General features: G+C 38.0%; 1 protein-coding gene across 1 annotated transcript in view; it reads right to left on the reverse strand.

Annotated features, from left to right (window-relative positions):
* Zfand3 (zinc finger AN1-type containing 3) overlaps positions 1 to 12,894 on the reverse strand; it is a 191,604-nt gene that overhangs the window by 50,437 nt on the left and 128,273 nt on the right. The window contains exon 3 of the mRNA XM_051187085.1: positions 9,302 to 9,484. Within this exon, the coding sequence (XP_051043042.1) occupies positions 9,302 to 9,484 (183 nt within the window). The remainder of the gene's footprint in view (positions 1 to 9,301; positions 9,485 to 12,894) is intronic.

Raw genomic sequence — 12,894 nt, forward strand, 5'->3', positions numbered from 1 at the left:
CGGTCTAAGACATCTGGCATATCAAGTGTTCAAAAACAGTTCTACACTAGATGAAAACAATCCAAGCTAAAAATCATGGGATACATGGAAGAACCGTCATACAAATTAAAACAGTTGATATTTTCTTTTATGCCACATTTACATGCTAATCTCACATGACAGATCCTGAATTTTTCATCCTCAAGTAATCTTTTTATAATTAAAATGAATGAAGATCACAAAGAACTTTGGTTTACATGCACCGTATTGACTGACACTTACCTATCTGAAATAAAAAAAAAAAAATACAAAAATGTTTCACGTAAATTAACAAAGTTACACGTGAATATATCTTTTATGAAACACAACTACTTTAAAAAACTTAGAGTCCCAGGTTTAAGAGATGGCATTCAAGTTTTACACCTGATTCTACAACACATCCGTTGCACTATCCCTGCAAAGGAACCCACTCTTACACAGACCTATAAGGAGTCAGAATGGCCTCCAAGACCCTGGGAGGGATATAACAGGTTCTCAGACTCCGGTTTACAACTTAAGGCACAGAACACAACAGTGAACCCTTACTTTCCAATTCTCCCACATTTCTTTTAAGATGACCCTCTCACATTATTACTCTTGGCAGAGATTAATCCATGTTTGCAGTGTAAATAAACTATTTAATCTAAAACTATGTTAACATGTAAGTAAATGAAGTCAAGAGACATAAATCCATAGTTATTTTAAATCAGGGCACTGATTTTGCTGTTTATCTAGGATGGCTACAATGTTTCATAGAACTCAAGTGGTTCTATGTAAGCAGCTAAATGTGTTCAGTATCAGATCCTCGGGATGAGAATGTGACAGGCCTAAGAAAAAAAAGCAGCGAACTGAGTGTCATCTTGGGGATCAAAACCATAGCCCCTTTGGGAAAAGTTTAAAAACCAGAACAAAACAAAACAAAAAAAGTCATTTCTAATTTTAGACACACCTTTTGTTTCCTCATGACAAAGCACATCTAATATGGGTATTAGGCTTCAATTCTGACTATTTACAGGATCATTAAAGGCCCAACTGGGATCTGAATATTTGCATGATTTTCATAACACTGATGGAGAAAGTTGGCAATGGAAGGTTTTTTTCCTTAAAAAAAAAAAAAAAAAAAAAAAAAAAATATATATATATATATATATATCAATCAGGCTGAAAAAATTGCTCAGAGGTTAAGAGCACTTGTTGCTCTTGCAGAGGACCTGGGTTTGGTTCCCAGCACCTTCACGGTGGCTGGTGACGATCTGATGCCTTCTTCTGGCCTTTCACAGACACTTCCATGTACATTGTACACATGAATACATGTAGGCAAAACACTTAAATATACAACATAAAAATAAATAAAATAAAAACATAGGCAGAAAGACCCTTCTCATAAATCTTGTCTGCACTAGAATTGCAAAAAGTTGCTGTGCCCACCTCAGAAAAGGACATGACTTGTGTGTTCTCTTCCTAAGAGGTATCAGCAAGAATGAAACAAGACATCTGTCCAGACCACAGGTGCTGCTATTCCATGGGATTTTTAAAAACAACAAGGATACAGGGGCCCATCTCTACTCGTTGCTCAATCCCTCCAAAGCACACTGTCCTAGCAGAAGTGGTGGGTTAAGATTCACACTGAATGAAAGGCGCACATAGAATCCATACCGCCAGGTCTTAGGAAATTTTTCTTTGCCCTTGAGTGACTAGAAATGTCACAATTTGAATTAAGTAGTCAAAGGATTGTACTGGTATTTTGAAATTTTACAAATCCTTTACTAAAGTGGCACCCCTGGTGATGAACTGAAATGTGAAATGCCTTATGAGGCAATGGAGGAAATGAATATGGTTGGGATTTTTATCCTGGCAGGCCTGAGGTTTCAGAGAACTGCAAAAACACCAAATATATTTCTACAAAGTTAAAATAATTATTTCTAACATATCCAAGTAGAGATCTCTCTTATGATTTTTCAGCCAAACATTTTGCCATAAATAAAGCTTGGGTTTAGCTTAAAGTTATCAGTGTCATGCATTTCCTATACCTACACAAAACAAAAACATGACAACTGCAAAGGCTAAGCTAGTGTGACATGACACATTGTTCACTGTGCCCTTTACCTTTAGACAACTGCAGAACATTTATCCAGGGAGAGGACCCTCTGAGCCTCTGCATGTAAAAAGCTGGTCAGTGGCAAGAGCACATGAACACTGAGCCAGGTCTGCAGTAACTGGAAAGTCTTACAGCCATCAGGCAAGACCATGGAAACAAAACTTTTAGGTTTCAGGCCTCAGAGACCCTGAGCAAAAGTATTAGAAGCTTCCTAGTCTTCTCTCCTATAGAGAGGAATCTAAAAGGGGAAATTCAGAAGATAAAAGAAAGACCCATGAGCAAAAACTTCTCTGACAAGAGGCAGTTGGCTACCCATACAGGGTCAGACAGGTAGAGACACTTGTTACTAATACTGAGATGAATCGTCACATTACACACACAAACTTCAAATTTTTATGTCTTCAGATTACTGAATTCTACCATTAAACATTAAATGTATTATTATATATTAATACATTAAACAGCAGTTATTTAAAATTCAAACAATGGGACCTCTAATGTATCAAAATATAAAGTAGGGTTTTGTTTTGAGATAGTGTTTCTCTGTGTAATTTTGGCTATCCTGAAATTCAGAGATACACCTACCTCTGTCTCCCCAGTGCTAGAACTAAAGGCATGCACTGCCACCACCCAAACTACATAAAGTAAGTAGTCCTAAGGAAATATCAAAATTAACAATAAAACTTCTCTACATAGTTAAAGAATTGACTGAGCACTGCACCATGCCAGGCCCTCTGAAGTCTAGTAGACCATTATAAAAAAGAGGCTTTGCCTCTGTAGACTTGAGACTCTAAACTGGTAGAGAGAGATGAAAATCCAAGTCTAAAAGGTAACAATAAAGACAGTTTGAAAGCAAGTGTCACAAATGAGTGGTTTAGGGGTTCCTTAATGGAAACAGGTTAAAGGATTGGTTCTGAGCTTGGCCTCAGAGAGCATGAATGGAATGGCTCTATGAGTGTCAGGTGGTTTCTGGGCAAAGAAAAGCCTGAGTCTGGTTCAGAAGCAAGCACAAGATCTGCCACACCAAGGACTAGTCATGGAGAAGGACATCTGACACAAGATTAAGAATCTGAAAGAGGACATGGATTTGGGAGGGCGATGTGTGTTTCGAAGTAGAGGATTTGGGGAGAGGGTAAAGTGAGAAGTGATTGTAATCAAAATACACTGCATAGATGCATGCAATTTTCAAAGAATAAAAATATTACTTAAAAAAAATCTGGATTCCCACACTGGAAGAGTTAAGTCAACAAGAGAACTTCCTTTTCTAACATGATTACCACTGGTACATTCATCTGACAGGTTTTTTTGTACTAGGAAAACCAGAAGCAAGAAGAGAGATTCAAGATATATTCCTATTTAAAAAAACAAAAACAACAGAGTGGCAATAGCAACTTCCCAGACTTAAAAATTTTCCAGTCAATCAACTACTTACAGGATAATAAAGGTGAAGTTGGAACTATAAACAACACTATAGGTAACTTAAAATTAAAATTTAGGGCTGGGGAAATGGATGGTTCAGTGAGTAAAATGCTTGCTCTGCAACAAGAGAACCAGAGTTTAGGTTCCCTTGCATACGGTTGCCACAAGAGTCTGCTCATAATTCCAGCATGCAAAAGGCAGACAGAATGTCTGGATCAAGGTGGCTAGCTACACTAACAGAACAGGTGAGCTCTGGGCTCACAGCTTTGACCCAATATAAGACAGCACAGACTGAAGATGTCAACCTTGGGTCTCCACGTGCACTCCACCCACCAAGCACCCAAATACACACATTTGCCCATCATCATGCAAGCATAACCCCCCCAACATATACAGTCATCTGTAGTTTGTAATCTTGTAATATACTTTAACATTTAGAGTACTTTTAGTAAAAGAAATTTTTAAAAATTAAGAATAACGTAATTTTTCTCAATAATTTAGAAACCTAAATAAATGGGCAATGTTGTATGTAATACAATAGTCCCTCTTATTTGCAGGGCTATCCTTTAAGATCTCCCAAAAGATACCCTGGAACTGCAGAAGCATCAAACTCTGTATCATTGTGTTTTTCCTATACATACTCACAATGAAGCTTAATTCATAAATTGGGACCAGTAAGAGATTAACATGAGTAATAGTGGCATAGAATACTTACAGTTGCAAAAGAATTACCAATGCAACGGTTACTGGGGTTATGTGGCTATTAGTAAACACACTGAAGTAAACACACTACTGTGGCATAAGCATTAAACCAAACTGAAAATCAAAATTCTGGTTATCTGCAGGGAACAGTAAACACAGCATGGTCAGGTAGGCAAAAGGAGGACTCCCAGGCAGGAGAAAGAGGGATACAACAAAACACACAATTTGAGAATTGTTCACTTCTACAGTTTCCACTTTTACATTTAACAAAGACTTTTTATCCTGAATGTATGAAGCATTCCTACACATGAGCAAGGTAGGGGTAGCTAAATAGGCAAAGAACACAGACAGGCAAATTAGTCATTCTGTTAACCCAGAATCTGAAGATGCTGCCGTACTTCACGTTGCTACTTGAAGGCAGGATTTGAAGCTGAAGAACATCAGGTGAGGAACTTGAAAATGATAGTTTTGCTTTAATTGGGCTCTTATTTTGACAAGCTAAAGGTCAAACGACACTGCAGGTACGTGAACAAGGTAGAGCAGAAACCAACAGTCTGTGTATGCAAATCCTGTATCCTGACAAGAACTAACTTAGAGATCATCCAGTGATTCCTGAGTGAGAGCTATTTGATTCAGTAAAACACATAATGGACATTACTAAACTGTATTGCAAAGTATCAATCTCTTTAAAACAAGGCCCCAGTGAAAGCAGCGTGCTTTGTAGAGCCAGCCTTAGGATCAATAAATAAACACACTACAAAAAAAAAGCTCTAAATTAAAATCAAGAGACATTTAAAGTTTAGGCATTCTTTATTAGAGGAGAGAATCTTCCACTTTGAGACTATTATATATCAGAAAAGCTCCATCTGTTGTATAATTATCTCTGATAAACGGCTTGATGCTTGGAGCTTCATTAGAGAAAAGGGAAGAGAAAGGCACACACAGAGAGAACTGTAAATAAATCGTTCCTCCATATTTCACTTAAAACCAGCCCAGCAGGAAGTCATAAAATATTTTTAATAGGTAATATTTTCCAAACACTTTACTGGAAGCTGCTAGCCTGTTCTGTCCAATATCTACCCTCCTACAGAAGCCAGTCTAAAAAGAGGCACACTGGCTCCCTTTAGAGATTACTAGAAATTTAATTGGAAAATCAAATAAAAAGTTTATCTACTTGGTAGCAGTGATACTCACTTTGCAGAGAGCAGGTAAGGCTTCCCTAGAATCAACAACAGGCTATAAAGGACATGATATAAGGCACTACATCCTAGGGATGATGGTTTACTTCTATAGTTCTAACACGCAGGAGGTAGAGGCAGGAGGATTGCAAAGACGAGACAAGTCCAAGCTCACTGGTGAGATTTGACAACATCCACCCCCATTTTTTAATTCCTGGTGAGCTAAAGCATTAGCAGAAACCAGTTTCTGGGGAAGCAAAGTGCATCCTGTTCAACCAAAATAATGTAGGCACAACCCAAGAATGTTCTCATAGCCACATTCTGGGAATCAATGGCGTATATTAAAGAAAAACCAGCCTGGGCAACTTGTCTTAGTTAGGGCTACTACTACTAACAAAATACCATAACCAAAAGCAAGCTGAGGATGAAGGGGTTTATCTGGCTTACACTTCCATTACTGGAGGAAGCCAGGTACTCAATCAAGCAGGGCAGGAACCTATAGGCAAGAACTGATTCAGAGGCCATGGAGGGTGCTGCTTACTTGGCTTGCTCCCCATGGCTTGCTCCAACTTTCTTATAGAACCCAGAACCACCATCACAGAGATGGCCCCAGCCATAATGGACTGGGTCCTCCCACTTCAATCACTAAGAAAATGCCTTACAGTTGGATCTTATGAAGGCATTTTCTCAATTGAGGTTTCCTCTTTTCAGATGACCCTAGCTTGTGTCAAGGTGACATAAGACAAGGCAGCACAGCAACACAATGAGACCCTGACACACAGCAAAGCAAAACAAAGCAAAACAACCCGACAAGACAACTTAAGGAGCTAGAAAAGCAACAAACCAATCAGAAATTATTAGGGAGAGTAGGAACCAAAGCAAAAACAAACTTAAACTGGGGGACAAAAAAGCACAAGAAAGAAAAGAAAAAAAAAATCAACAATATTAAAAATAAGGGGAAAAATTATAGTCAAATAAATAAAATCAGAGACAATAAAAAGATTTTATTACAAATGATGGCCTAGAAATAAAAAGGACTACTAGAAGTCATTACAAGTAACTATTCACCCACATTCTGAAAAACCTAAAAAGAGGGATAAAATTCTAGATTAAACCATGGAAAATAGAAAATCTAAATTAACCAACAATGAGCTAGCAAAACTTACCAACAGAAAAGAACTGGATAGCATCACTGCTCTATTTTTCCAAACCTCTAAAGAATATTAACACCACTTCACTCCAAAACCTCACAGGGGAAGGAAATCTCTCAAACTCATGTATAACATTACATTACCTCAACACCAAAACAAGACAAGAACACATACACAAAAAGAAATTAGTGACTACTAACTTTGATGAACATAACCTGTTCATTTATGATTTAATAAAGTCACTGAAGATCAAACTACAAAGCTAGCCACAGCCACAGAAGCAGGCAGTGGTGGCACACACCTTTAATTCCAGGACTCAGGAGACAGAGGCAGATGGATCTCTGTTAGTTCAAGGTACACTAAGCTACACAAAAATGATCCAGTCTAAAAGAGAAACAGACCACATAAATGAGATCATAGTAGTTGGGATTCCACGCCTTTAATCCCAGCTCTAGAGAAGTATATAAGATAGGAGTGAGGCATTCAATATTCACTCTCAGAGATTTAGTCTCCAGTCAGTCATGCTGAGGACAAGACAGCCCTTTCAGCCTGAGGTGAATATAAGAGTTAGTGGTTTACTGAGTGCAGGGGACTGCTGTGAGCTTCATTCAGCTTCAGACCAATAGGGTTAGAGAGTGAGACTATGAAATAACAAACAAACAAACAAAAAAATCATTTCCCACAATAAAAGCTCTAATTAATTAGGCATATAGAAAGATTATATCACAACACAATTAAGATCATGTGTGCCAAACACACAACCCAGCAAACAACATAACCAATGGAAAAAAGTCAAATCTACTTCCCCTCAGTTCTGAAGACAGATAAGGGGCTCTCTAGTACCATCTCTACATAGAACTGTAAGACCCAGCCAAAGCCATTATTCAAGAGAAAGACAGACCATCCAAACCAGAAAGGAGGAAGGAAAATTGGATGGCATGACCTCATAGGTAGAAAGTTCTCAAGCCTTCACTCCAAACAATTAAGATTGATAACTTCAATAAATATTCATGATACAAAATCAATTTTAAAAAACCAGTAGTGTTTCTGCATCAATAAGAAATTTGATGAGAAAGAAATCAAACCATTCACAATAGCTACAAACCAATATAAGATCTAGAAATAAATTTAATTAAGTACGTGCATAAGTTCTACAATGAAAATTATAAAACACCAATGAAAGAAACTCAAGAATACACACAGAGAAAGGGGAGAGAAAGAAAAGACAACTCCTCTCAGAGAAAGGTACCCCATATTCATGGACTAGCAGAACATTGTTAAATGACCACACAATCTCTCCCAAAATACTAATGGCATCTATTTTTTCACAGAAATAGAAAATAAAACCAGAAAATTTTTAAGTAATTCACAAAGTATCCACAAAAGCCAAAGCAACTGTAAGCAAAAAGAACACACATGGAGGCATCATACACCCCAAAACCACCCACTCCACAGTCAGCATGATGCAGGCACAGCCAACAGAATAAAGAACTCAGCAAAAGCAGGTAGTTTCCCATTGCTCTGAGAGAGGACAGCAGGGTGATCACTACTGTTTGCCATCCTCTGATTTAAAGTAACAAATGTATTACATGTCCCTGCTAAGCAATAAAATCTTCTTTGTTTTATAGTCTCAATATAACTCATGAAAGGATTTAAATAAATATTTGCTCCCTGCTAATCTTCCCCAAATTAGTACATAGCCTGAACTACCACATCTCTAAATATTCACTAAACCTGAAACACTAAATTCCAAGTTTAAGCAAAGCATGAGAGGCAAAAACTGCTATGTCATAATATCTTTCTAAATTTGAACAAATATTATGAGTTATAATTGTGTCCCAAAAGAAACAGTTCTAGCATTATAAAGGTTAACTAAACAGTATCTTTATATACCACATACAAAAGAGTAACAAGAGGACCAACGGCATGGCTCAATAGATAGAGGCACTGACCCACGCTTGACTAACTGAGTTCACTCCCTAAGTCCCATAATCTAACAGGACAGAACAGTGCATGCTGGCTTGGTTCACTTGCATCCTCACATTCTACATGTATGCATGCATTCGCACAACATGACAACAACCACTAAAAATTAAACAAAAATAAAAGAAAGTATCTTCTACTTTATTCACAGAGCCTGTGTTTTATTATCCAAGTTAAACACTAATCAAGGCCAGTTAGCAGAGGCAAAGTTCAAGCTAAGGCCCCTGGGTTCTAAATGCTTACTATCCATTAGAATTCTCTACAGACTTAAAAAAGCAGAGTCTTTGGGTTTCCTTCTATTTGAACAAATTAAATTAAGCTCAGGGAAGATAATAAAGACAAAGTGTTCTTTAAAACCTCAGCAGAGGATGATGAGATAGCCCAGTGGGTCCAGGCACTTGTCACTAAGCTTGAGGACCTCAGTTCTGCTCCTGGGACTGAAAGTTGTTCTCTGCCCTCTGGATGCAGCATGCAAGTGTGTACCCACACACACAAATAAATCTTTTTAGAATTTTTTTTTTTTTTTTTTTAAACATTCCCAGCAGATTCCAGGTGGGTTCAAAAACAGCATATCCTTCTATAGTAAATGTAAAAGGCTATTTCCTGAGACCTTAACATTCTATGGAATGGCTGACACCACTTTTCTAACCTGCTGAGCACTAAATGAATAGAACCTAAGGTTAAGCACTCAAGACCAAGGCACTCATGCAAAATGTTGGGCTGTTCTATGATTCTTGTGTCTAGGGACTTACATTCCTCTTTACTCGGTGGCGATACATTCAGCTCTGTCGGAAGCGACTGCTGGCTGGGACTAAGAGTTGGCGTGGTTATGGAGGTATTGCTGTTGTCACTGGTGGTCTCTTCAGAAAACAAATCTGATTGGCTGTTACTTGTACTTGGGGCGGAATCATCGTCTGGTTGTTTCTTTTGAAAATCTAAAAGAGAAAAGGAGGTAAGAAAGCTGCTAATTAAACTTATAGACAGAGCAGTCACTAGAAAACATTTATGTTAGTATCATAGTTACATCCAACAGCAAAATGACTAATGTGAGTAAGTAAAAGAAAAGCATAGAAGTAAATCCCCAATTAAAAAACAAACCAAAGCCGGGCATTGGTGGTGCACGCCTTTGATCCCGGCACACAAGAGGCAGAGGCAGGTGGATCTCTGTGAGATCAAGGCCAGCTAGAGCTAGTTCCAGGACAGGCTCCAAAGCAAAACAGAGAAACCCTATCTCAAAACCCTCCCCCAAAACAAAACAAAACAAAAAATCAATAACAACATCAAAAAACCCAAACCAAACCAAAAATAAAACCCCATGCACAATTTGTAGAGAATGACTTAAATTTTAAATTTATAAATTAAAGCCTTTTCTTGTTCACATGATGGTAGGCACTGATTTCAATACTAAGCTTTTAAAACCAAAAGATGGATGTTAGCATTTCAAGAGTAACCAGTAGGAAGAGGGAAAAAAATAAAAGTGACTGACACTAACAGGTGAGAGCAAAAGGAAGATGGCAATATAAAAAATAGCATAAACCCCAGAAAAACCCATATAAAATGGCAGATGTTGGTGAATGTGTGTGTGTTATCAGTAATGAAGATAAATATAAAATAAATGAACATAAGAGCAAAGGAAAAAACAGATAAAGGAAACGGGCTCCATTTAGTTTACAACAGACAAAAAGACAGAAGGAGAGTAGTTTTCTGGTTAGTGATCTCTTTGATTTTTTTTTTAAAGTTGATGATGGGTATACAAATGTTTTTGTTACAATATTCTCTGTATACTTTCATTAAAGTAACTAACTCTTGTATGAAGTATAGACTGCATTTATCAATTTGAAGACATGATCTTTAGAATTCCACATGGTTTTACCATGGAAAGAGAGAAGCCACAGCTATCATGTATTTAACCTTATCAGGACCACTGCATGTTAACCTATTCTTAGCATAACAGCTAGCTATCAGTGTAACTCATTCAACTAATCCTCAGGAAAACTCTGAAGCAGAAGTAACACTACTTAGTTTGTGAGTAGTTAAAAGCAAGTGGAGAGCAGGGCAATTCCAGTTGAAGACACAGCTCATGGCCCCTACTAACAGCACAGGGTGTAGTAGATGGAAAGCACCAGCTCAGACCAGGTCAAGCCCTTCCCATTTCCAGCAGCATGGTTTCATTTGTGAATTTCTCCTAGCCACTTTCTTATTCAATGTTTTGACATTTTCAAAATGATTATTTGTCTCAATATTATTGTATAGAATTTGTCAAAACAAGTGCTACACAGATAGAATGAAATATTGCCCTTTATATTTTATAACAAAGTATAAAAGATTTTTACACCATCTCATTCGTACCCCTATGTCAAAGATTACAATCATGTACCACACAACTGGCAATTTTATAAGGCCCGAAACACATGAAATAGAATCTACTACACTGAAATGGGATCTGGTATATCCCTCAACCCCTCAAGACAGACACAAACTTACTGTAACACAAGGCCTGTCCCACTAGTTAAACAGCAGTTCTTCCTTCTGGCCCCATGCATGCCTGAAAGCATCACTTTGCTCATCCATTTCATCTAGCACCTACTTTCTAACTAACACCAAGAGAAAGCAGGGCTGGAACAAGGGGACTGATGAAGCCCACAAGTCCATTCAGAAGGTGAAGGGGCAGGGTAAGGCAAAAAGCGAAGGAAAATGCCAAATGAGGCCAGAGAATGAGAGGTCCACAGACAGCTGCTGCTTCTGATCAGGAACTAAAAAGTTTGGTTCACTTGTTTTTCTAAAATTCTGAAATAAATGGGAAAAACAGAAATCTCCAAAACAAATCCATCACAGTACATGAGAAAGCAATCAAGAGTAATTATCCATGTTTTACTGTACTGTTACATATTCTGTACATATTCAAAAGTATAAGTCTATTAAGTAAGCCACTTCTTAGGTGCTACTCATTTCCAGCCATTCTCTAAGCAGCGAGAGAACCTGACAGGACATCAGAAGGAAGGAAGGAAGGAGGCTTATTTTTAAAGAATTCATATATAATGTCAGATTCTAACAGCAGCACTCTGTGAGTCCACACAGCCCACCACACACATATACAAGAATCACAGTGTTTTTCTGTCATTTACCAACAAGATAGAAATACTCTGCTGAGTCATCACTGAGAAAATCTGAAATTCAAAAGAAAACACTAAATTTGCACATAATGCAAATTACACACATAAGCCTTGATAGGAAGATAGAGGGGACCTGAACAAACCCTTGGACATAGATGTACATGACAGAAGTCTCAGCAAAACTGTGCCTCCTGCCCCATTTTAGGCCAGGTCAAAACATCATAAACGTTCTTTTTAAAAATTATCTTTTTAATTTTAAAAGATGGTTTTTTAGTCAACTAAGTAAACTAAGCTTAAATAAAATAGTTACAAGACACTGCTTTTTGTGAGTTTATAATCATGTAAGTATAACTTAAAAAGAAAGATGAGAATCAGGGTTACACCCATCAATCTTTCACAGTTTATAGGGGTCACAAGACAAAAATGGGGCTCCAGAATTGTCAACTACCTAAGTGGACAAATACCTGAGACTTGTCTTTTTCTCCCCTTCCCTACCCTGTCACTACCCTTGGCCCCTCTCACCCTGACCTAGACAGATCATGTTGCATGGTAACATGGTGGTCCACTGTCAAATGTTCAGTTTCTACTAAGGATGAATAGCAGGCCAAAAGCTGTCTTTAAAAGAGAAACTAGTTGAATACAGATGATGGTGGAGCCTTGTTTCAAAATACCAAGTGTCTTGTGTGAATACCCATATAAGGGTGTGGGCTCAGCAATCCTAGGGACTTCCTGACTTTTTACTTCTTGCTAATTGAATCTACTACCTTTATGGGTTACTGAATGGTTAACTGCTCAGTTCCACTTCTGTGGTACTGGGTCATGCTACAGGCCCTGTGCACACCAGACAGGCATTCTACCAGCTCAGCTACATCTCTAGCCCCAGGACATGTCAACTGTATTTAGCACTGTGAACAGAATAATAGCAACTAGGCTAAGAAAAAAACGCACTGTCTTTCCCACAGGGCCCTCCATGAGAGTTGAGGGCAGAAGTCTCAGAGCAACATCAGTCTTCAGTGGTGTTCAAATACTTGAAGCTCAACAGCCCCAACATAAACCTGAATGCAGAGAAACTCCATTCAAAAAAGCCAGGACTAGAGAAATGGCTAAGCAGTTAAAAACATTTGTTATAATTCCAAAGGACCAAGTTCAATTCCCAGCACCTACACAGTGGCTCACAAACATCTGTAACTATGGTTCCATGAGATTCAACATCCTCTTCTGACCTTAGCACA

The sequence above is a fragment of the Phodopus roborovskii genome, unplaced genomic scaffold (assembly GCF_943737965.1).
Source record: "Phodopus roborovskii unplaced genomic scaffold, PHOROB, whole genome shotgun sequence".
In the NCBI taxonomy this organism is placed as follows: Eukaryota; Metazoa; Chordata; class Mammalia; order Rodentia; family Cricetidae; genus Phodopus; species Phodopus roborovskii.